Here is a 21,604-nt window from a genome sequence, read left to right on the forward strand (position 1 = left end):
TGCATATAAAATGTTAACAGTGGTTATTTCTGGGTAGTGGGACTACATTTGACTTTATTTTCCTTGTTTGTGTGTGATTCACATTTTAAAAATTTTCTATTACCACATAATGTTTATGAATGATTTGAATAATTATGTAATAATTTTATACAATTGCTTTTTAAGAAATAAAAATAATATTAAAAAAAAGTGTCACTGGCTAGGTGATCAGCTCCTTGAGTTCAGGGACTGTGAATAAATCTTTTTTTTTTTTTAATACTTCTAATACCATTGACTGTTGTGTCTGGCAAACAAAAAGAAGTCACTTAACACTTCTCAAAATGAAATTTTAATACTTCAAGCAAAAGCTACAGGGCTAAACTAGGATTTTCGTTACAAATATTTTCTCAGTGTGATTTCTTAATAGGAAATTATCAAGTTGATTGATTTCCCTCTAAAGTCACAATTTATTACAGGTAATGGTATGGCACTGCTTTTAGTGCTTTTCTTACTAATTATCTCTCCAATAAAAGGCTTGATCTATATGTAGGAGTAGTTTTCAGGGACTGCATTTGCTTTTATGAGTATTACTGTGTATTTAATAAACAAGTATATAAATTTACTTGTAATCTAAAGACACAAGCTGACACTGGGTCTAGATACATTTAAAATCAAATTTTGTAAGTGGCAAAAATTTCCAAGGATTATGGGATACCATAGTTATTAAGCGGAAACACAACTACACGATAAAAAAATTATAAAGATATCACATGTTTAAGCTTGCCTTTTCCTTCAGATCAAGAGATAGGTTTATTTAGACAGCTGAAACAGAGCCCTATAAGAAGTGTTTAGTCTCCTTGACTATTCCCCCAAGATTATCAGGAAGGAATGAATAACTGATTGTATGTTTCACAGGGCCTGTGTTAATTATGCAAGTGATTTTTGTACATGATTCTCTTAATAACCTGTATAGTTTATGTAACTGTAAACAATATTTTATTTTATTTTTTGGAGGTATTTTTTTTTTTTAAGTTTATTTTTATTAGAGAACAAGCGGGGGAGAGGCAGAGAGGGAGAGACAGAATCCCAAGCAAGCTCTGCACTGTCAGCATGGAACTTGATTTGGGGCTTAAACCATGAGATAATGACCTGAGCCAAAGTCCAGAGTCAGAAGCTTAACTGACCGAGGCACCCAGGTGCCCCCATATTGTTTTATTTTAAAGTTATCCAAAGAATTATTCACAGTGTAAGAATATAGGATATGATGGATCTTACAAAGGTACTTAAATTTTTTCTACTATCAGGTGAAATGCCTAACTAGCTTTGATTATACAAACTAAATGAGCTCAAGGATACTATGATAATAAAAGATTTATATGCAACTAAAAGACAATATACAATTTAAACATTCTGGGGAAAACACTTCACTCTAATGATTTAAAATACCTTTATGTTTTAGTAGAGATTATTTAATATAGTACAAATGGAAGAACTAAGGACTGGGGTATTTATAAAACCAAACAAGTATTTTGACTTAGAAGATTCCTTTAATTTGCTTTCATTTTCCAATATTTTCCTTGCAGCCAAAATCCTAACCTCTTTTGATAAATAGGATGCTAATCCTGTTGGACACCTACGGCTCAGTAAACCTGAATGCTACATGTCCTCTAAGTCCCACAGAAGTCGTGAGCAGCCGTCCCTGACTTCATTCTCTTGAGCATTATTCTCCCTTTCCTTTTTTTGTAGTGGTCAGGGTTTCCGGTTCTGTCTTCGAGGAATCTTGTAATGAGATATTCAGACCTCAATCTTACAGTCACAAAACATGGTCTGAGGCTTAATTTAGTTGCTGTTTCTGTCACTTATTTCTGTCAAAATGAGCTCCTCTGCAACTATTTGCATCATGAATTTTCATCTCATATTTTACCATCTGAGTTTGATGATTTCCTTCATCTGTTAAGGAATTGCTTTTTTTAAAAAAAATTATTTACAGTATTTTCTAGTAAGGCTTGTACACAACTTCAGGAAACATGACTTCATGAGACTATTTAAACAAATTTATGACATATTCAAAATGAGAGCATGGATGTTTCACCAAGGTATGTAACTGAATTTTATGGCAAAGCTAAATAAAAATGGCAGAGTTAATGGCTATCATGGGAAGTGGAGGCTCTTAACCTCTAAGATCAACTGGAGAGATTCAGCGTGGCATCCCTTTTTTGAGTAGCTTGGAAATGCAGTAGAAGGCCAGGGAGACCCAGGGCAATTCTCCTATTCCCATGTGATACACTTTCTTAAGTGAATGTAAAACCCCATTGTAAGCATGTATGATAAAGAACAGTGCCTTTATGTTTGTAGTGATGGTGAAAACGCAGAGGCATGGCATCAAGAAAGCTTTTTGCCATTGTGTGACCAAGTTTTCAGTATGTAATTATAAATAAGCCTTTGCTCCTGCCTTTATTAGATGTCTATTGCTGCATAACAAATTATACCCAAGACTTGACTTAAGATTTATTATCTCACAGATTTTGTGGGTCAGGAATCAATCTGGGAGTAATTTAGCTAGGTTCTCTGCTTTAGGGTCTCTCTAGTAGTTGCAGTGGCAGGGGTTACTGCTAAGGCTCCACTAGGGGGGATATGCTTCTAAAAGAATTCTTGTGGTTGTTGGTAGGATTCAGTTCCTTATGTGCTGTTGGCTCGAAGGCCCTGTTTCTTGCTATGTGGGTCTCTCTACAGGCATTCCCAACCCGGCAGGTAGCCTCTAATCAGGGTGAGAGTGAGAGATCAAGAGAGAAGCCCATCTTTCTACAACGTGACATCCCATCACTTCTGCTGTATACTCATTAAAAAACTAGTTTTTAGGTCCCATGCACACCCAAAGGGTGGAATACCAGGAAGTGACATCACTGAAGCCATCTTAGAGGTTGCCTCTAATGTATCAAATGCAAGATACATTCACACACTCCCCAGATTGCCAAAAGTCTCATCGTATTACACCATCAGCTTGAAGTCCAGAATCTTATCACTGAAATCAGGTCAGGTTGGGTGAAGCTCCTCAGGTGTAATTCGTTAAGTCCAGATTCTGCAACACAGCTCCTCTCAATCTGTAGATCCATGAAGCTAATGGGACAAGTCATCTGCCCTCCACTCCCAACATACAATGATGGATTGAGCATGGGAGAACTCCAATAAGACATTCCTGTTCACAAGGGGGAGAAACTCAGAGGAGTCCCTACATCCACCCCACACTCAAGGGGAGGGGACTGTTCAAGGTCCTGAAACCCAGGATTGGGAGAGGTCACTAGGACCGTCTTAGAGGCTGCCTACCACACTGTCCTTCCATTTGACTCTAATAATAAAAAGTAAAATTTAAGAGACTGTTTTATGAAGCATAAGGTACACTCAAGTTTTCATAGTTTTATGTTGCATTACTGTGTACTACAATTTTTTCTTTGGCTCAGGGTAAAAATTATTTTGCATTACAAGAATATAGGAGGAAATTGCTTAAAAACTTTTTTTCCTTCTAACATGGCTACAAATCTGACTCTTACATTGTTTAATTTTCCCAAAATTTTCAAAATGTTTAAGGTTTAATATAACATCTGTTACAGCTCCATACTTACTCCTCAAGCTGCATTCTATATTTCATCTTCAATTTATCAATACATTGATTGCATTTGCATAAAATTCAAATTATATTCCTTGGTGAAACATCAGGTTAGTATAACCAAACTAGAGCATAGATTAGGAAGTTTTTTTTATTTCTGTATATTCTTAGAATGATGTCACAATAACAACACAAATTTAGAACATACAGTGGCATCTGTGGAATCCCTAAGATAACTATAATATCTTTAATAATGCTTCATGTTTTTAATGTTCTATGGTATTTCCATTTAAGAATCATATATTTTCCTTATATATCTATAACTTTATGAATAACCTATCCAAATATACAGAAGAGGGCTTTGGGGGAGAAAAAATATGCACATTATTTTTCTTAACTGACTACCTAGGTTTTTTTGTTTGTTTTTGTAATATAAACATGCTGTTCTATCAGTTTTTATCTTCAATGATATATGAAAGATCCAAAATCAAGTTGGCTGTCTCCACAGCCACCTGCAGGCCACTAAGTTTAGCAGTAAAACAGTCCAAGGTCAGGTTGTTGGCTGAGCCCACAGCTTCATGTGGGAGGCAGGTTTGTGGTGCAAAGGGATGACGAGTACTCTTTAAAAAAGACCAGCGGAGTTCTTCCTGGCTAGTGTATAGTCCACAGCCACATCTTGAAAGCAAATCTGGCCAGTCAACAACAGAGGGAGACTCTGGCTGAGCAGACCAAAAGTGTCCATACTTCATGTCAGTAAGAATTTCACCTCCATCATGTTCTAGAGAGACAGCAACAGATTCTAGTGCACTGCAGAATGCTTCAGTGAGGAGCTGAAGTTCTGTTTGAGTACACCCATCATCTTGGAGAATGCTTTCGGGCTCATTACAAATCTAAATAGTAATAAAACCATTGAAAACACAGAGCAATGTTATAAAAATTTTTCTGAAAGATAAAATACTTGATCAAACCTTTATCATAAAGTTACTACTTGTGTTCAATTTCCTTAGGAATTTAGCACAATGCTAATGGGCAACTATGGGTCAGCTGTCCAGGCTATAATCCCTTAATCTGGTTGATTATAGTATAAATATATGCTAGTCATGTTATCAGAAAGAATGAATCAGAATAAACCCCATCATTGGCTTACTATGAATGACTGCTCGGTAGTGTCTCCTCAATACATGAAGGGCATGGCATAATGCATATATTACAGGTTTTCATACACACAGGAGGAGGTTCCTTAAGGCTAATGTCCAAATGAAGTACTTATTTAGCCAACTGTTTGAGATTTGTTTAAAATGAGAACACACATGATTATTAAGACAAAAGCCATTTAGGGACATGTGCAATTTTCACATCAAGGTTTTAAAATAAATAATCTCTTTAATGAGAAGTAAATGTTTTTTGTTTGTTCCACCATTCTAAAAAAGTTTATCCTAGAGATTTAATGATAGAAAAAGTAATATATTAGCAAACTAATAATTGAATGATAGCTAAAAACCCATATTCAACCCACTTCAAAGCAGTGACCACTTTCTTTTTCGGCTCAGGATGTGTGAACCACATAAGATGGCCTCTACTGCATGTTCTTTCCCCAGATTTTCAGTACTGTATTGTTTCTTCAAAATTCTACTTAGAAAACCTTCCTCCTCCAAAAAACCTTTTCTAGTTTACTCAATCCCATTTGCAGACTATATTGTATCAATAGATGGGCACTGATTTTGTTTTTTGTGATGTATATTCTGATAACTTTTAGATTTTAAATCATTTTGGGAAGTAGGGTGGGGCACATGTGTAAAAAATGTGCACTGTCTCTCTAACCTAGTCAGCCACCAGAAGCTCTGCAGTCTCTTCATAACACTCCTGACCAACCAAAGAATCAACTGCAAATATGTGGGAAACATACCTTTTTGTATCTGTTTTCAAAAAGCCAGCATTTATGAAATAATCAGAACCATAATGGACTAAGTTTATGTATTATCAGGACATAGTTTTCTAAATGAATAAAAAATATTCCACTTGATAGAATTTATATTATAAACAGATACCAATTTAAAAATCGTAATAGAATCTGGGATGTCTGGGTGGCTTAGTTGCTTAAGCTTCTGACTTTGGCTCAGGTCATGATCTTGTGGTTCATGGGTTTGAGCCCTGTGTCAGGTTCTGTGCTGACAGCTCAGAGTCTGGATCCTGCCTCGGATTCTGTGTCTCCCTCTCGCTCTGCCCCTCCAGTGCTTGTGCACCCTCTCTCTCTCTCTCTCTCAGAAATAATAAATGAATAGACTTTAAAAAAATATTTAAAAAATCATAATAGAATCTAATACTTGGAATGCTTTATTAAATGAAATTAAGTCTTCTTGACAGTCCAGAAGGTAGGAAGTATTCTGTGGAATCTTAACACTTTCATTATGAATATCAATTATTATTGGACCACAGCAGTTGAAATCTCGAGTACAACTCCCACTTAACAGAACTCTCATTTCAACATGCAATATTTAGACAATACTCAAAGAATGTGATCATTTGGTAAAGGGCTGGATTAATAATAGTGTAATAAAGATATTACTTTATATTTGCAAATGTTATTTTCCTCATGTTTTCAAATACAATATTTGATTTGAACTACTGAGAAATTAAGCATTAAAAGCTCCAGGGTATTATGATTTGGTTTATTGTCTCATAAAAACAAATGTTGCTGGGAATTCAGATAATCTGAACAGGACTATCTAACCTACCTTGTGTCTGATATATGCTGCCAAATGAGTTTCAGTACAGCCACCTCCCAACAAAACACTCGGTTCCTTGATTGTTAACTGCAAAACATGCAGTGCTGTTTGACATGTGAGCTAAAAAAGAGATGAATCATCAGAATCAGACATTGACATGAGATACACAAAGAACTATAACCATTTTTCAAGGGAACTTAGATAGTAGACTCAAAGAGCTGGATTTTAATTGCAAAAGAACAAAACTTGTGTTGCCAAGGTTGTAATGTGATGAATACAGTTTGAAACAATAAAGATTAGAGATTAAAGAAAAATACTTTAGCCAGATGTTTATTTCCATGGGCAGGATTAATATCATCTTTCATATGCACTTAGCTCCTCAAACTGAGATTGACAAATGGATGTCCTCAAAATAACTGGGTCAGTAAGGTTTGCTAGTATTTCTACCAAAAAGATTATTTCAGTCTAAATAAATGAGTTATATACATGCTATAGAATTTATTTCAGGCTGCTATGGAAATAATATAGCTACAACCCAGTAATAGTAGTAGTAATAATAATAATAATAATAATAATAATAAAGAGAGCCCTTTCATATTTACCAAGGACATATCCTTGAGTATATATGAATCAAGTTTGTGACCAATACTCATATAAAAGTTGCATGTGTTATTGCTGGTAGAAAACAACAAACTCTTAAGAGGTGGATGGGTATGGCTGGGGAACTCATTTTCTAAGTGAATTGTTCATACACATTAGCATCAACATATACACAATTCAAGTTAATTACTAAGAAAAGTTCACATGTCAAGGACCTTTAGATTGCTTGTAAATACTAGAAATAAAAACTGGTAGCACTTGCTAAGTCTACTGTAATATCACGGGCAATTAAATCAGCTTACTTGTGACTTTAATTCTCTCATTTTTGTTGTTGCTTCCTCAATCACCTAGGAAAGTTATGAAAAACAAAATGCATAGCTCAGCTATGTGAAGATAACTATTGTGTCTGTCTGACTATTTAATCCCTGTTTCAGCCCCTAGACAATGGAATTCAAAGTTTGTTACCTACCTTCAGCTCATCCCAGGCAGTGTCATTTCTGTTGCAGAGCAGCAAGCTGCAGATAGTTGCCTCATTAGGAATAAGATGAAGAAAATGTTTGAAGCCAAATTTTTCAGTGCACAAATCTTTTACACTTCCATAACTACTAGGAGAGATTGAGCCTAGGGAACCAATAGGCTGTGTTCCTATTTTTTAAAGTTTAGAAAACACAAAAGGTATGAGTAAAGATGGAACATACAATCATGTACAATGGATTCCTAAAAGCCCCTAAGCATACACTTCGAAACATGAAATGTAGACTAAATAACAAGATGTATTTTTAAAACCTACAAAATAGGTAGTAGTCTGCTATTAAAATGATATACACTAAAGCAGAGGTTCTTTCACTTTACAGACTTCTTTGAACACCTGTTAGGAGCTATCTTATACTCTAGAAAAGCACACAAAAATGTGCATCCATTTTCTGGGAGCTTAACAAATTTGCAAGAACCCAGAAAGTAATCCCTGAACAATTACACTTATTTGAATATTCTTTTCTTCTAAAGCCTCAAAGAATAAGGAATACTTGAGTAATCTAAAATTTAGGGATTACCAAAAAATGCCTACGAGATATGTATTTCACTTGGACACAACAAAGAATCTGAGAGGATCTGGCTCTACTGCTTATGTGCCACTGGACACGAAGCAAGTCTCTGATGTCAGAGTCTCTGATGTCTGGGTGGGTCTCCCCATATGACAGTAAGATGGGAACAGTAATGCCTACTTCACAAAACAAATCAGATATTAAATGTTCTGTACTCCATGACAAGCTTCAAACACACCAATGGCCTATGCACAATAACCCCAGATCATCGATAAAGAGGAATTCTGTCTGAAGGGGGAGAAAGGAGGTAATAGGTAATGTTAACCTAGATACACTCAGGAAGGTGGAAAATATAGTTTACCTGAGCCATGGGCTTGGTATAGTTTTTCCCCTTTTTATCTCACAAGGTCTCTGCTCCCAAGATCCAGGACTAAAGCTCTGGCTATTAATACCATGTTCTAGTTATATGTGGGATAAATAAGAACTGTGGGCTGGTATAGAAACCCTGTGCCCACATAAACTATTGTTTCTATAGCAAAATGTTTCATATTTTAAAAACTGACTAACCTGTAATACCCGATATTCACAGCTGGAAAAGTCATGAAAAATCAATAAATATTTAAAGCTATGGGTCTGACCCAGAACATCAGTGAGTTCCATAGAACTATTTCCATTATTTCTTCATAATTTCCACTTTGACAATCATGGGACAGCCTTATAGAGGTAGGGCAATAATCCAGAGATATTAGGTGTTCAATACTGGCATACACACTACTACATTTTGATGAGTTATAATAACACTAAATATAGTGAACTTTAACAATGGCTTAAAGTCTGATAAACGTTGCAATTGATCAAAATGATCAATTTTGGTATGCTGTCGATGCAATTAAAGGGATACTGAAAGTGGCTCAAATCACGAACTCTTCACGTTGTCATGTTTCTTTGGCTGTAATAAGTGAGTATCAATCTTATGTCTGATTTTAATTTACAAAATACAGTGAATTTCTTTCTTGCCTGTTACAATTCTGTATCTTACCAAATATATTAGTTAATTCAACAAATGTCTTAGAACACCTACTGGGGACAAGGCCTGTTGTCAGTGCTAAAAATAAAAGACGATCCTGATTCTTAAGGAGCTCAGCTGGAAATATCAGATATTTAAAGCTAGTGCGTGTACATACCCACCCACCCACTCCTAATTAAGAACTATTTAGGCAGAAGTACAGTAGTGAAGAAGTACGGAAGTGAAGAAAGGGGATCTTTTAGCTGCAAAACTACCTTCAGAATGTAATGTGATTTAAGAGGTTTGTAAAATTCAGTTTTGTGTTAAGTATGAAAGACCTAATGATTATGAGGTGGTTAAACTTCTCAATACTGTAAGATACCCGGGGGGGCTAATAGTTTTACGTCATAACAGATTCTGTTGTCCTTTGGGGGGCAGGAAAATACATAGAAATAGCCATAATCACTCAACTTTCAGTAAGTGAATGTTATAGGATATCCTTTATGAGAAACCTTTGCTGCCAGAAATGTTAACATATGCTATAAAGTTGGCGGCTTCTAAAATTTTTCAAGATGTTCACAGTGACACACACCAAGCATATCTCTGCTCAAAAAAAGTGTGATTTATTAAGTGTAAGAGGCAAAGGCTGAAGGTGCTTTTTACCTGTCACTTTACTCAGGGGTTCCATGAGAGCCGCTCCGACTCTGTCTATGGCAATCATGCGATGCATACTGAGAAACTGTTTCAAAGATGGGTGCACAACTTTTTGGCATATGACTAGATCTATGTGATCACTAACTAGCTGCCTTCCTAGGTTAAGCAACTGGTCCAGGACTGCATTTTCAAGAGAAACCCCAGAACTGACCACTACAGTTCCTTCTCCAGTGTCAGAGAGATCTCCAGATAAAGATGCACAGAAGAGTGCCACCTTGAAGGTGTCTGATTTTTTGATAGGTAAGATCTTCATCAATTGAACTTCTGATATTTCAAGAAGTATTCCAGGTAATACAGTAGAATCTGTAACTCTTTGACCTTTTAAAGGCACAATTATACTCTTTCCTAAAATGAGGCAGTCTTTGGTGTTTTCTGGAATTGTAAGCAAAAAGGCTCTCAGAATCAAAGCACTGATATGGTCTATTTCCTGTCTGGTGAGCATGCAGGCAGGTTTACTTGTTACTATACTGCGCACCAGGCAAAGGAGGGTCTGAGTACTACTGAAGTCGACTAGAATTCGACAACCACAGAACTCAGACTGGAGGTAGCTGGTGCAGAGGCTCAAAAGATGCTTATTTAATTTGATAACAGTGGTGGGCATCAAGCCTATTCTCTGAACATTTTCAATCAGATTGCAGCAAAGAATGGCTGTGAATAAGCCACAGTCACTGAAGCACGACACATGATTCTGCATGGATGTTGTTAGGATCTTTAAGATGGGATGGGTGACGGAAAGGTTAGCGAGCAGGGCTGACGACTGTGAGGTTGTGCACACACAGCCCCCGAGGCCATTGTGCAGCTGCTTCAGCCTACCTGAAGGGCCATAGCTCGATGTTAGGATGCCTTTCAAGACACAAAGTGTGGCCCTGACTCTCTCACTTGTCAGTGGTTCACTTTTACAGAACGATGGCTTTTTAGCTTCTAAACGAGACATCTTACTTTGGGTGATAATTGGTGAGGATGGCTTTTATTTTGTCAACCATATTTTTCTGTTTATTGCATTGTCATGGGTTTTGACATTTAGAAAAAAAATTATTCTTCAAGGAATGAAAGTCTTGAATATGCAGCACTGTGGCTATAAAATTAGCTCCAGGTTTATGAGGCTTATCAGCATGGAATGACTTAATGACATAGTAATAATTCCAGGTATTTATTTTTCCTTCATTCTTCAATACTCATTTTGTTTGCCTCTAGATTGAGATTTTACAGATTGTTTTGCAGCCCTCTGTATAAAGTATGTTCCAAGATGGACACCTATGAAAGACACCCCAGCTACAAGAAGCCAGTTCTTTCTAATCCAGCTGGTGTTTTTCATCTCTTCTTTCAATATGAAGCTCAGATTCAAAGATACTTCTTTCTATAAGAAATAAAAGTAAAACATTTTAGAGAAATAATTCCAAAATATTTAATAAAATGCAATTTACTATTTTGACACTCTGCTCCCTCTTTAGAAAAAGGAATTATCAACTGGCACAAGCCTCCAGAAAATGAAAAATGTAAATCCACTTAGACTAAGCATTCACTCCTTTGTTCCTCAATGAATCCCTCCAAGAAAAAGTACTGATATTTGAATGATTTTGGAATGTAAAACAACATAATAGCTAGAAAGCTTACAGTAGTTATTTGAGTATGACATGCTTCTAGAAAAGAAATGCTATATTATGAAACTCATTATAAAATTCCGAGTCTTAAAAAAAAAACCCAAATGTTTTTATTCTCTTACATCAAGATTTAATGTTATGTTTTTTCTATAACTCTGGAAACCTTAGGTCTAAACATAGATACACTTACATCAAATCCTGCTTATAAATAATTATGAAATATGATAACTGTTAGGTCTCCCAAATGTAGACCCACTTTTTAATGTACAGTCTAGCTCTAGCTGTATAAATCTGCACAGCACATTGTACCAAAGAATAAACCATGTTTTCAATGTTTGACTAAAGTCAGAGCTAATTTTTTGTAGTTTCATTCTCTCAATTAATGATTGTCAGTTTTGATGTCCTACCATAATCCTCTCCAAGACTTTGGTTAATGACAGTAAGTACAAAAATCAGGGAATATGCTGTTTGACAAAGAGAAAGACAGGATCTGATTTGCAATTTCTATCTCCAAGGGTCTGAATACCATAAAATATTATAACAAATGTACTTGCACTTGTACTAGCTTCCTTAACAAGGTTGTAAATAAGTAGCGTGCCTTGCAGCATAAAATCCTGACACTTTAATAACATGTGAAAAAAATAAAAATTTCAGGTCATGGACCTTGTCTGTTGAGGTTTGGTGCTTTGAAGGTGAAAGTTCAGCCAATTATTATTTTCAGGAATATGCTAATTATGCCAATCACTTGGAGAGTATTTAGCATAAATAAAACTAATTGGACTACCTCACTACAGGACTACCTGAAGCAGACGACGGCACAGTGTGCTATAGACTGAGAAGGTGGTGTGAAGATGTGCAAAGAAGAGGTGAAGAGGAGGAGGGGATGTTATTCAGTGTTATTTCGGTTACCACTCCTCCCCATTTAAAGGACTGTAACTATGGCAACTGGGCCCAACTAAAGAGAAGGCAATGATGGCTAGTTTTCTCCCTGCAATAAACTACAGTTATCCTTTTTTACAAGACGAGGAAAAAAATCTTTCATCTTATGCCAAGAACAGCCAAGGTACTTAAATATTATTTCAATGGTTATTTTAGATTCAGCAAAATCTGTGACATACATTTAAACAAAACCTTAGTGAAGTGACTTCTATACATTATTTTATACTTTGTGACACATACTCACACCAAAACACAAATCATAATAGAAAACTGTGATCGATAAAGTGGTTTCTCCTTTTAAAAAACCATTTCAATACATAACAGTGACATGTAACATTTCAAAAGCAGAATGCCACATCAGCACCTCTAAGAGTCTTGGGTAGTGAGACCAGTAACCACATCTTTTGGCTAGTATCTCTATAAAATCTACAAAATCAAAGAAGAAATCATTGAAAGTATTGGTGACTCCCAAATCATTTTTAGGATGTCAAAACTTTCTGACTTGTGAGTCTAGATCCAGACAAAGCAAGGTACAACTGAAAGAAAAGAAATGAAATGGCTTATAGAATATGTGTGGAAATGTCAGTTTAGATCTATTAGAATTCTTTCTCCTGACACTATGTCCCGTATTTCCAAAGGCTACCATCACATGAACAGCTCTGACTTCCTGGATGCATAGGCCTGCCAGATGGGCTTTTGCAGTAACAGATAATTTAATTAAAACAATAATAAAATTGGGGCACATGGGTGGCTCAATTGGTTGAGCATCTGACTTCAGCTTGTCATGATCTCACAGTTTGTGAGTTCGAGCCCTGTGTCGGGTTATGTGCTGACAGCTCAGAGCCTGGAGCCTGCTTCTGATTCTGTGTCTCCCTCTCTGCCTCTTCCCCCTGCTCACACACTCACTCTCTCTCAAGGATAAAAAAACATTAAAAAAAAATAATAAAACTTACATGACTGTATTCCAAATTTAGACATACACTATAAATTGTGATTTAAAGAGATATAAACAGGTAAAATTTTCTCCCATCAGGGTTCCTGGGAGAAATGGCTGATTCTAGGTCTATGGCAAAAAATATACAAGATGAACTAAGGATTTTTTTTTTTTTTTTTTTTTTTTTTTATACCTAAGAGTAATATACTTGGGTCATATTAAAGAACACAGGAGAGGGGCACCTGGGTGGCTCAGTCAGTTAAACATCCAACTTCGGCTCAGGTCATGATCTCACAGCTGCTGAGTTGGGAGTCCTGCATCAGGCTCTCCACTGACAACTCAGAGCCTGGAGCCTGCTTCAGGTTCTGTGACTCCCTCTCTCTCTGCCCCTCCTCTACCCATGCTCGCGCGCGCTCTCTCTCTCAAAAGTAAATAAACATTAAAAAAAGGGGGGGGGGCGCCTGGGTGGCTCAGTCAGGATCTCGCAGTTTGTGAGTTTGAGCCCTGCGTCGGGTTCTGTGCTGACAGCTCAGAGCCTGGAGCCTGTTTCAGATTCTGTATCTCCCTCTCTCTGCCCCTTCCCTGCTCATGCTCTATCTCTCCCTGTCTCTCATAAATGAATAAATGTTAAAAAATTAAAAAAAAAAAAAAAAGGCACAGGAGAAAAACAGACATAGGACTCAACATGAAGGGCATCCAAGATGGGACAATTTGAGTATTAAAAAGAATATTGATAGTAATAGCTTGAGATAATTCAAGTAATATGTAAACTCATGAATTCATATTGTCATCAAAAACAACCCTCATTGCTGTTAGGGCACAAATTTACTTTTATAAAAACTCATAGATGGAAATAAGCATTTATCTTGCTTTTCCTGATAAATGCATTTTGAGGGAAAACTGAATACTTGACGAGGTAAAGTTGTTCCAGCTCATAAATGGAGAAGCAATGATAGAATTTGAGCAACATCATTTTGCAACTCCTAAGGAAATAATGTATTAGACTATTGTGGTGGTTGGCAAATTACAGCCCATGGGCCACATCCAGCCCGCTATTTTTGTAAATAAAATCTTGGCTCATGCTCGTGTATCATGTACGAATGCTTTTGTGCTACAATAGATAGTTGAATAGTTGAAACAGAGACTGTATGGTCTGCAAAGCCTAAAATATTTACTATATGGTCATTTATAGAAAAAAAGTTTGCCAATTCCTAGATTAGAGCAATGATCATAAATTTTATAATAGATCTTATAATGGAGAGATCAGACTGATAATGCACTTTAATCTTAGCAACACTGAAAGTGGATCAGACAGTGTATGTGAAACAATGTGATTTTACTAGAATGTCTACCATAGCACATCCATGAAGTATTCTTTTTCAAAGAAAAAAAGAAAGTAAAAGCAGGCCTTCTGATCTAACTACCAGATTATAGGAGATATGGGAGAGTTAGAAACTTGTTAAATGACAAAATGAGGACTCAGTCAACCAAATTCAGAATGTGGGGCATTCAAAAGAGGCAGATTGGGAAGGGAAATGGAGTGGCTGAAAACAGACATATCTATCAAATACAATGTGTGGACCTTATCTGAATTCTAATTCCAACAAACCACCTGTAAAATGAGATTTTTTAAAAGACAAATTGGAAATCTGAACATGGCCCTGAGTATCCAATGGTAGTAAAGACTAACCATTAACTTTTTCAGTGTGATAATGCACTTGTGGTTGTATGTGTCTTAATCTTTAATGTTACAGAGACATACTGAAGCTTGGGACTTGCTTTAAAATATTTAAAATATCAAAAAGGGGGTGAGGACAGAAAGATAGATAAAATAAAACTGGCAAAATGTTGATAAGTACGAAAGCTGGGTGGTGGATACTAGAGAGTTGAATATACTATTCTCTATTTTGGGGTATTTTTGCAATTTGCTATAATAAAAGTAGAAATTAAAAAAATAATATGGGACAAATAACAGCACATTATTTTGATAGAATCAATGTTTAATTCATTCTAAATGTTTTTTTTTTTTTTTTTTTTTAGATTTTATTTTTAAGTAATCTCTATACCAACATGGGGCTCAAACCCACAATCCCAGGTTCAAGAGTCACATGCTCTACCAACCGAGCTAGCCAGGTGCCCCTAAATCTGGTTTTAACATTTGCTCACCCTAAACCTGTTTTAATATCTGTTTCTGCTTCCTTGACTGGCATTGTTGGTCTCTCTGAAACTTCTAACTACTGCAGCAATGACATCCAAATCTCTTACTGTATTTACCTTAACGTTGTAGAGGAGATGTTTTCTTTTCTCAACTTTACTTTCCAAGAATACCTCAATTAATAATATTCCTTGTATTTCTTTTCACAGAAGGAGAAACTACTTTCTTTTTTTTTTTTTTTTTTTCAAAATTTGGCTATTGCAGACCCCCAATCTCTTATGACAAGAATTAAAGGAAAAAAAAAAAATGTCATAAGTAATACACATACACACACACACGCGTGCGCACACACACACATTCTATCTCTCTAATGATCTCATTACAGTCTGGAAGAGTTTACAGATAAAAATCAAGCATCTAATAAACTCTTTAACTCCCTGCTGCTCATGTCCACTAAAACTCCCTTTATAAAAACAAATCTTACATCTTTTATAAATACAAATCTTACACAGAATGTCTTGTCTTAAGGTTATTCTTTTAAGTCATTAAGCTTCTGATATTTTATTACCTGTTTTTTTGTGTTAAATAATTGTCTATTACGTTAAGCTACCCTCTTCCCTTTCTCTTTATGAGCATTTATAAATAAAATCTTGATTTAAAATAATGTAATTTTGGGGGGCACCTGGGTAGCTCAGTCAGTTGAGAGTCTGATTCTTGATCTTAGCTCAGGTCTTGATCTCAGGGTCGTGAGATCAAGCCCTGCATTGGGCTCCTCACTGGATGTGAAACCTACTTAACAACAACAAAAAATGATGTAATCAGAAATTACAGTACAGTTTTATCAGAAGTCAAAATTACAGACCTCTTAAGAATGTGGAAAATCACAGAGGTTGTCCTTCTATAAGAAGCAGACCCTAAATTGACCTAGCTTATGCCAAAATTAAAAGCACATTATTACTCATCTGATGGTCATAAAGGTATATTAAGATAGAAAATGGTCCATAATTATAGGGCCACAGTTCTCCATCTGGGGCCAGATCAGTTTCATAATTCAGGGTTTCTTGAATTTTAGAAAAATAATACAGCATCTAGCACCTATAACCAAAATAATATAGTGTTTAATACCCATAAGCAATATAATCATAATGCTCATAATCAAACACAACAGTATTTCTGCAGTAAAACTAATCATATTGAGTGGAATAAAGACTGTAAACTGACTCATGTCAGCTAAGATTAAGTTTTGCTACCAAAGGAGTTATAACAAAACTTTTTGGATTTTAGAACTTACTGGTTTTTGGAATTATAGTTAAGAGATTATAATCTTGAATTATGTAACTATATCTTCTTATTTTGGCGACTCTCAAAAGTAACATTACTTAGAAGCTAAAATATTAGATACTAAAAATATTAGATATTAAAGAAGGAGTATGTGGCGTTTTATTAGCTCAGTTGGTTAACCATCTAACTCTTGATTTCAGCTCAGGTCATGATCTCATGGTTCGTGGGATTGAGCCTCATATGCTGGGCTCATGCTGTCAGTACGGAGCCTGCTTGGGATTCTCTACCCCGCCCACCCCTCCGTCCTCCTGCCCCACCATTCCCCAGCTTGCTCTCTCGCTCTCTCTCTAAATAAATAAATTAATTAAATAAAAACTTTACTAAAAATAAAAATTTTAAAAATAATAAAATAAAAAGTAAAAAAAATACAATTAGTTTTATTTGCCTTGGAAAGAAACAGAACAATAATAAAGGAGAGAACTTTTGCAAGTTACAGATTTGTATGCTCTGGGATGGACTTATGTCAACTAGACAACTACTCTTTTGGATACATTTATGATCCTGGTGACATTAGTGAAAAGGACAGGACAAGTAATGGACTGCATGCCCTTTCTCCTTTCATCCAAATGACTCTGCCAGGCAAGTGTCAAAGGTCTCCATGGAACAAACTTTCCTAGAAGCAATTACAGAATTAATATTTTGGCAATGGGCCATAATAAAAACAACAGGTATGTAACTTACCAACTTAAGCTTTTTCTTGCCAGAGCTCTGTACTTAAAAAAAATTTTTTTTAATGTTTATTTTTGAGAGAGAGGGAGAGACAGACAGACCAACCATGAGTGGGGTAAGGGCAAGAGAGAGAGGGAGACACAGAATTCGAAGCAGTCTCCAGGCTCCATGCTGTCAGCACAGAGCCTGATGCAGGGCGCGAACTCACGAACCGCGAGATCATGACCTGAGCCAAAGTTGGACATGTAACCGACTGGGCCACCCAGGTGCCCTGAACTCTGTACTTTTTTAAAGATTATGTTTCCCATTGCTGGAACATACCATTTGGTTGACTAGATTAAATCGAACTTACCTGAAGATTCCAAGCCTGCTATTTCCCTTGGATGTGACTCTTCTGAGGACGTCCAAGTACTGGACCATCTGGCTCAGAAATGTCCTTATTAGGCGTTTGGAAAACAGGGCTGCTTTTGATTCTGTGCCATCCCAAATGTATGAGTCCGACTAAAGGTACCATAACAACCAGAACTTTGTAGTCTCTCCAGAAGTTCTGAAAGCTCATAGTACTTCAGCATCAGTGCACCTAAGAAAAGGCCAATAATTAAAGACAGGAACAAAACAACTCCCCCAAGTTCTACCTATGAACCACCACAAGTAAAATATTGCACTCTAATAAAAGTAGACTGTTAAAACATTTTTAGGTGTAATACAGTTTACTGTTAATTAAAAAGGATATGTTGTAGGCTCAAAGGGATAGCAGGAAATCAGGCTTGAGAACCTTATAAAGCAATAAAACCTTTAGTCAAAGATTGTAAAGGTGCCTGCCACATTACCTGCTAGAAAAGCTATATACATCTTTGGAAATGCTCACGCATAGATATCGTTTTCTTTATATAATTAACTATACTTTTTCTGAGCTGCAGTAAACTTAGATTTAAAAATAATTACATTTAGTCATTATTTTAACTGAAGAATCAAATGGTAATCCTTAAATATGTAGTAAGAACTTAGATTCTGCATTCCGACACATGTAAGTGATGGGTGTTTCAATGGAGATTGGGAGAGTCATGCAACAAATTTTGGCATGGACTCTGATTTAGGATGAATTAATGCTATTTCCATTTATGTCCTGAAGCACAGGATTTTAGTGGTTGCCCTTATCACTAATAACTCTACCACACAGGGGTCTACCCAGTTTACATGGAGAAATTGGAGCTAATAACTTGCATGGATTTACAAAGCTAATTTGTATTAAAGCAGATTTCTTTCCTGTCTTTGGTTTGTAAAGCCTGGACTGTGGCCCAGGAAATCTGTTTCTGATGATCTGTTGGCTTTGGGAACTTGAGTCTGGACAACCTTTAAAGACTTCTTAAACTTTTTTATTTAAGGGACACTCGTTAGGCTTTAGTGATTAGCTTATAGACTTGCAATAGTATGAACAGACCCACCTTCCAAGTTCCTTTCTGAGCATAGACAGACAATAAGGGCTGCTCCATCATCTGTGGGATATACTAAGAATTACGTCCAGTTGCATGTAGATGAAATTTGGTACATGCAATCTGTTACGTTAAAATAATTTTGTATGAATGCCATTAGAAAAATATCTCAACAAAACTTACTTCTTTCCAAATCAAGATTAAAGTATACTGCTGGGATGCCTGCGTGGCTCAGTGAGCTAAGCGTCTGACTCTTGATTTTGGCTCAGGTCATGATCTTCTGGTTCGTAGGATCGAACCCTGTGTCAAGCTCTGCATTTACCGTGTGGAGTCTGCTCTCACTCCCTCTCCCTTTCTCTCTGCCCCTCCCCTCCCCTGTTCGCATGCACACTCTCTCTCTCTCTCTCTCAAAAATAAATGAACGTTAAAAAAAAATACAGCTAGTGAGGTGAACAACTGCCTCAGTGTTCTGGGTATATTAAAAATAAACGGCTCAGAGTTATGCCTATGTACATATATCATTTCCAGCATTAGAAACCATTTCTCTCAGTGTCCAAATTCACATTATATAAGGACTTTGTTGCAAAACTTAAACTACTAGAAAAAAACAATGGCCTAGTTGGCTTTCTGTGGCCTTTTCCTGTTCTAACGTGCTCTTGTATCCTATACACTTTCTGCAAACCTTTAGGGACCATACTTTTATTGACGTATTTATGTTCTATCTTTGGAGAAAGCCTATTACAATTAATTGTATCATTAAATTTCATTGTGAAGCCCACTATACAAAATGCTTTTGAGATTTGAGGATACAATAAAACACAGTGGTCTGGAATAGTGAGGGAAGAACTATAGCAAGGATTACGTCGTAGAGGGACAGAAGCTGCACCAAAGTTACCTGGCTTGTGTTGCGTGATGTGATATTTTTGTCCACAAAATACCTACAATTAAAGGGTTAGAAGATAACATCATTCATATCTAGTTTCATCAGTACTTATGGTGATTCTAACACCTCTGAACTCTCAACATGAGGTTATCAATTCACATTACTTTTTTTTAAAAAAAAAATTTAATGTTTATTTTTGAGAGAGAGAGAGAGAGAGAGAGAGAGAGAGAGAGAGAGAGAGAGTGCAAGCTGGGAGGGGCAGAGAGAGAGGGAGACAGATTCTGAAGCAGGCTCCAGGCTCTGAGCTGTCAGCACAGAGCCAGACGCCGGGCTTGAACTCATGAACTGTGAGATCATGACCTGAGCTAAAGTCGGACGCTTAACTGACTGAGCCACCCAGGTGCCCCAAGTCACATTACTTTTGATGGATGGCATTTCTTCTATGCAGTTTACTTCTCCATGATCTCTAATATAATTCAATATTTGTCAGCTTTTTTCCTGAATTATAAACTTTTAGGGAAATAGTTTATAGAAAATAGAGTTGTCTGCATAAAAGAATATAATAATAAAGTTGGGGTGAAGAACTCAATAACTAAAATTCAGAATAAATTAAACTATGATCTGTAATAGCAATGTTTGGGCAAGTGTTGTACAGGAGAGCCTCTCCATGTAAAACACAGTATGTGATGTGATGTACTGTGAACCTTCTTTGAGAAGAATCTTGGATTAACATCAAGTTAGCTTACACTTAATGAATCTTTGGTCATCCATGGGTTAAGGACAAAGGAGGCACTCCATTTTATTTACTCTGTGTTGAACGGTCTTATTTGTTTCCATTAGGATAATTTAAGGATCTATGCATCTTTTTATACATTTAGGTTGAGTTAAATCTGGGAATTATTATTTTTTTGGTTGAAAACTCATCATTGGTCAATATCACTGAGTCCCAGTAACAGACTTCCTGGCTAGTAAATGATGTAGACTGATCTAATGATTAGTTGCTTCTGTTTATGCAACACTTACATGCCCCCATTTCCTCAAATTCTCCATATGTCATATGTTGAGTTGGGTAATGGGAGTGAGAGGCTGGTAACTATTTTCCAATGATTATTCTGTTGTATTCTGAGAGGTCTGGAAATCGGTCAGGATCTAGAGAGGACTTTTTACTTTATAAAACGCTTTTATTAGAGTTTTCACATTTAATTCACCTAAAAACACTACCACACTGCATACATAACTGTCCAGCTCCACCAAGCCTGATGGAACTGGCACTCTTTTAAAATGGTACAGGTAACTTTAACCTCCTTCATTTTTTTTTTTTTTCATTTAATAGGTTTTCAGCACACTACATGTCTCCAATAGGCTGAAAAACCAACTTCCCAGGACAAAACACATTAAACTTTACTAACAAAGGCTCATTGTTAGTTTTAAGAAAAAGACAACACAGTTTTGAAATTTGATGTTAGATGTGATAGTGAGGTAATGCATTCCTTATTTTGTTCATATCTTCTTGTGGAGGTTTAAAATATAATCAAACATATTTTCGGGGTATAGTTTTAACATTTTTTTTTCTCAATTCTTCTGTGGGATTTTTTTCAAAATGAAAATTAGCATAACTTCCCATTTCTAATAAATATAATATAGGCTTGCTTTTTAATAAAGTTAGAAAATATAGAAATAAGGAAAACTAAAAATGTCTGTTCTCTTTGCAGTTTAAACAAAAATGTGATGACGATTTACATGCTGTTTTATAATCTTTTCTTCCCCCAGAAATATAAATCTTCATTATCATTTTTGATAGCTTTATAATATTTGATTGTATGGAAACATGCTAATTTGATAGATCTCTGATTGATAGAAATTTGAGATTTGTTTCAATGTTAAATTTATTCCTAATTACGCTATGGCAACAAATATTCTTTTTTATTTTAGAGAGGGCGAGAGAGAGTGTGCGAGCCAGGGAGAGCAGCGGAGGGA

The 21,604-nt window shown here is 36.1% G+C and overlaps 1 protein-coding gene and 1 long non-coding RNA gene across 4 annotated transcripts in view; one reads left to right on the top strand and one right to left on the bottom strand.

The window, feature by feature from the left end:
- LOC125161776 (uncharacterized) overlaps nucleotides 1–21,604 on the top strand; it is a 99,056-nt gene extending 77,452 nt beyond the window's left edge. The window contains exons 4-6 of one of the 2 annotated variants that reach the window (XR_007150747.1): nucleotides 9,773–9,912; nucleotides 12,068–12,336; nucleotides 21,560–21,604. This is a non-coding gene — a long non-coding RNA (uncharacterized LOC125161776). Of the gene's footprint in view, nucleotides 1–9,772; nucleotides 9,913–12,067; nucleotides 12,337–21,559 lie in introns of those variants that run through there. The other variant, XR_007150748.1, reaches the window with a different exon arrangement.
- MKKS (MKKS centrosomal shuttling protein) lies at nucleotides 1,147–10,653 on the bottom strand. 2 transcript variants are annotated; one of them, XM_047851844.1, is made up of 5 exons: nucleotides 9,622–10,653; nucleotides 7,379–7,554; nucleotides 7,212–7,256; nucleotides 6,319–6,429; nucleotides 1,147–4,473 (listed from the first exon to the last, which is right to left on the bottom strand). In XM_047851844.1, exons 1-5 carry the CDS (start codon nucleotides 10,604–10,606, stop codon nucleotides 4,033–4,035), a joined length of 1,758 nt encoding a protein of 585 aa, XP_047707800.1. In that variant the 5' UTR covers nucleotides 10,607–10,653; the 3' UTR covers nucleotides 1,147–4,032. The 2 variants fall into 2 exon arrangements, with proteins under 2 accessions (XP_047707800.1, XP_047707801.1); XM_047851845.1 differs by lacking the exon at nucleotides 7,212–7,256.

The sequence above is a fragment of the Prionailurus viverrinus genome, chromosome A3, assembly GCF_022837055.1.
Source record: "Prionailurus viverrinus isolate Anna chromosome A3, UM_Priviv_1.0, whole genome shotgun sequence".
Lineage (NCBI taxonomy): Eukaryota > Metazoa > Chordata > Mammalia > Carnivora > Felidae > Prionailurus > Prionailurus viverrinus.